The sequence below is a fragment of the Amphimedon queenslandica genome, unplaced genomic scaffold, assembly GCF_000090795.2.
Source record: "Amphimedon queenslandica unplaced genomic scaffold, v1.1 AMPQUscaffold_13048, whole genome shotgun sequence".
Lineage (NCBI taxonomy): Eukaryota > Metazoa > Porifera > Demospongiae > Haplosclerida > Niphatidae > Amphimedon > Amphimedon queenslandica.
The window spans coordinates 48,183-51,644 of NW_003546716.1; the positions used below are offsets into that span (position 1 = coordinate 48,183).

Sequence of the window (3,462 nt, forward strand, 5' to 3'; positions counted from 1 at the left end):
AGCAGTGATTTCTCTCATGCTCTTACTAAACTGACTAGTCCGAGTAGTCTGAGTACACTCTCCTCTGTTATGTACTCAACTAGTAAGAAGTTAGAGTTTGGATCTAAATTTGAGCCAATTACTGGTTCAGAAAGAGATGAAATACTTGAGGTTTGGAGTTATAGTTTATTCCTCTCTTAGTTTTTGTCTCCTTCCTTCTGTTGTTTCTGTTTTTAGTGTTTGTTTCCTGATTCTGTTCCTGGTAGCAGTCTCTCTGGCCATGAAAAATCAACTGAAGTTTGTCTTATCTTTTTATTACACAATAATCATGTTATCATTATTTATCTTAAGGATTCTCTCACTCGTGAATTAAAGTCAGCTCCTCCTAATAGTCTCACAATGCGTCTAGCCAAAGCTTTCTGTAACATTCATAATGATTATGGTATGTATAAACTTACTGTGACATACACAATGTACATTCAATATTCATGTACATGCACGTTCCACTACATATGTACACACACTATCAAAGGTCATATTGTATTCTGTGTCTCTAGGTCTTAAAGCAATGGCTCATATTTGGTATGAAGTGATACAGGAACTATGCTACAGGTGGGAGAATGGTATAGCATTACCAAGGTAACTATAATTAACTATCAGTTTACATTATGTACATGAACTGTCTCAGTTTAGGGAAGAGTCATCCTGACTGTCTTGTTGTCTCTTACATCAGAAACTACAAGTAAAGCATTATATTATTCTTATCTTTCATTTTGTTTATCATTGTTCTTAGCACGAGTTATTATTATATTTTTGCTATAAACTGAATCCATAGTATAGCCCAGTTGAAAATTAGTCATTATAAAAAATCTAATTTTGATCAGAATCAGCTCAAACTTTCTACACAACATAAGTACATGTATATATCAGGAAAAGTATTTAAATGGAGATTTTTCTTTTTTCAATTTTAGCAAAATTTGGCCTGAGACCTTGACACCCTATCACCCTGTGTCTGATGTTAAAATTAAAATTTGATATTGTTAATTTTAATCCAGGCTTATCATCTGGAACCACTCATCAGTCTCAAGTGAAGCCGGTAAAAATGGATGCTGCTAGTAGCAAACCAAAACAGATATCAATAAGCAGCTAGACACAATCACTGATGCCAGCTGTAGTTAAAAGTTTTGCTTCTATATAGTAATGGCATCGAAACATCTAATTCATTACCTTCTGATAAAGTAAACTATTACTGAAACATCAGTACATGTATATTCCTTGAGTGATTTCTATAGAATTTTATTACTAATGTCTTTAATACTGGAATGCATTATTATAGTGAATATTAATTATAGTTTTTTCCTATAGATGTTTGATGACAATGCCAAAATATCACCTGGAGGTAAGATATTATATGCACAGGGAGATCCCTTTAATAATAATTATTATGTGTGTGTTTTTATTTCTAGATAGAGACTTGATTTCTTGTTACATTAAGGACTAACAGAGAACAGTTACTTAAACTCAATCACAGCCCACACTGGGTATGGGACCAACTCAGACTGTGCAATGTATCTATTGCTTCAATTGTATACTTATAGAAAGGACACTTTATGAAACTGTGTATATGACTGACTAATAGTATTGTTGATTAATAAAGGATCTTTCTCTCTGTGATTATCTTATGTGTGTATTACAGTATAGCAGTATTGTATTGTTTTAGTTAAAACTAAAACTGCTGCCTAATCATCCATCCATTTCAGCCTCTGTCTTAATACCATTTGCATTTCCTAATCTTCTTTATCCTAAAATAATAATCAATGAGTATAAGTGAGGTATTTCATTATATCTACATGATGAAACATGAGGTTTACTGACCTTGCTTCCTCTGCCTCTTGTATTTCTGATCTCTCTTTATCTGTTAACTCTTTCATTGTCTCTCTATTGTCTCTAAATAATTATAAACAGTATATAAAAGGTGTATATAAGTGTGTGTGTGTGTGTTCATTAGTACTTGTAATATATGACATGTCCATCACCAAATAATCCTAATGAGTATTTGGATGAATTGATGGAATACCATTTTAGCTTAATTTTCTCAATATCAAGACATGATATCTCAACCGGGAATGATCCTCCCTATAATAGAGTCAGAGAGAGAGTATTTTTTAAAAATGTTTTAATGATTAACTTTTGAAAAAGAGATATACTCAACAGGAACTCCACTTAACTCTGAAAGCTGTAAAAAGAATAATAATGTGATACTAACACATGTTCCTTATTATTGCCAAGCGGTAGAGCTTGGTTAGTAGGGTTGAGTTGGTCAAAATGGCTGCCCGAATTGAGCTATTCTTGCTCATTTGACGTCATTTCTCTGGGATAATCTAACTTTATTTCTTATTTGAGAGCCTAGATGAGCTTTTCATTACCTTTAGAAGACTTGGGAACCAGCAAAAGGAGCTGAAAATAGTGATAAGTACGGTTTTACGGGGTGCATGAATGCACTGATGCACGCGTGCGTATTCCGTTCAGGTTTCTGCTTCTTCTTTCTGTCAGTCAAAACTCCTCCTAGGATATCAATCACAGGAGAATGATTTTTACACAATTCTCTTGCACTGTAGTGTAAGAAGTGCAGTCACTCATCAAATACAGGTGAGCAAAATCAAGGAAAAATCGTGTTCTCTGGCCCAAGCAGTCATGGACTCACTGGTAGACGCCATTTTTAATAGCACGCTGTCTTCTGAGCATGCTCAGATCAGTACAGTAGGACGTTAATTAGAATCATTCATTGTATGGCTTTCACTTCAGTTTTCCTTCTTCTTAACTTATCTTAAGGTACAGTAGTCATGTAAATTGACTGTAATGTGTAATTTATGCCTTGTTGTAATCATAGATACATGTAATATGTGAATATTAATTTAATTGGAGCTGGTGAGGGACTTTCCCAGACTATTAAAACTCAGTGGTAGCTGACTGAGCAGACCAAGCCAGAGTAGGTATTATACTAAATTTAGATGTGATATCAGTCAATTTATTTATCACTAATTAGTACACACAAAAGTATGAAGGTAAATGAAGAGCTTTCAGAGTTGATTAATGATAGACTAATAATCAAGCTGATGCATTGCAGATGGACCAGGCTCTGGAAGCAAGTAATCCACCAATTTACACAAACGTAATTGTTCGCCAAATTTTCTGGCTATGCAGTATTACATTATTACCTTTAATTATATTGTCTTATAGTCAAAATTGTATGTATTTTTTTCTGATTTTTGTTTAGTTGGTTGACTTCCTTATCCATATGCATAATACCAGTACAGTTGTAATGGTCTTGGCTGGACCAATCCATGATCTGGTGTCAAGGGAGCATTCTTAAAAGTTAATGGAGGGCTACAATGGGAATTAAAACATCGCAGCAACATGTACCTCATTCATTTGGCTATACATACTCCACTTAACCAATAGTAACCAATTTACAAACACTTT

General features: G+C 34.0%; 1 protein-coding gene and 2 long non-coding RNA genes across 5 annotated transcripts in view; 2 read left to right on the forward strand and 1 right to left on the reverse strand.

Annotated features, from left to right (window-relative positions):
* The first annotated feature begins 299 nt into the window (after positions 1-299).
* Positions 300-1,719, forward strand: LOC109585552 (uncharacterized). Of its 2 annotated transcripts, none has more exons than XR_002186545.1 (6): positions 300-421; positions 537-618; positions 668-721; positions 951-1,217; positions 1,345-1,378; positions 1,446-1,719. It is a non-coding gene; the product is annotated as an uncharacterized LOC109585552 (long non-coding RNA). The 2 variants fall into 2 exon arrangements; XR_002186544.1 differs by having other exon boundaries at positions 1,035-1,217.
* Positions 1,720-1,766: 47 nt separating this feature from the next.
* The window catches only part of LOC109585548 (ubiquitin carboxyl-terminal hydrolase 47-like), a gene marked incomplete at its 5' end in the record, with an annotated part of 25,035 nt that continues 23,339 nt past the window's right edge, over positions 1,767-3,462 (reverse strand). The window contains 4 exons of the mRNA XM_020001672.1: positions 1,767-1,781; positions 1,830-1,926; positions 1,991-2,115; positions 2,168-2,215. Of these exons, the coding sequence (XP_019857231.1) occupies positions 1,767-1,781; positions 1,830-1,926; positions 1,991-2,115; positions 2,168-2,215 (285 nt within the window). The remainder of the gene's footprint in view (positions 1,782-1,829; positions 1,927-1,990; positions 2,116-2,167; positions 2,216-3,462) is intronic.
* On the forward strand, positions 2,953-3,372 carry LOC109585555 (uncharacterized). 2 transcript variants are annotated; one of them, XR_002186549.1, is made up of 3 exons: positions 2,953-2,972; positions 3,026-3,128; positions 3,257-3,372. It is a non-coding gene; the product is annotated as an uncharacterized LOC109585555 (long non-coding RNA). The 2 variants fall into 2 exon arrangements; XR_002186548.1 differs by lacking the exon at positions 2,953-2,972 and having other exon boundaries at positions 3,117-3,151.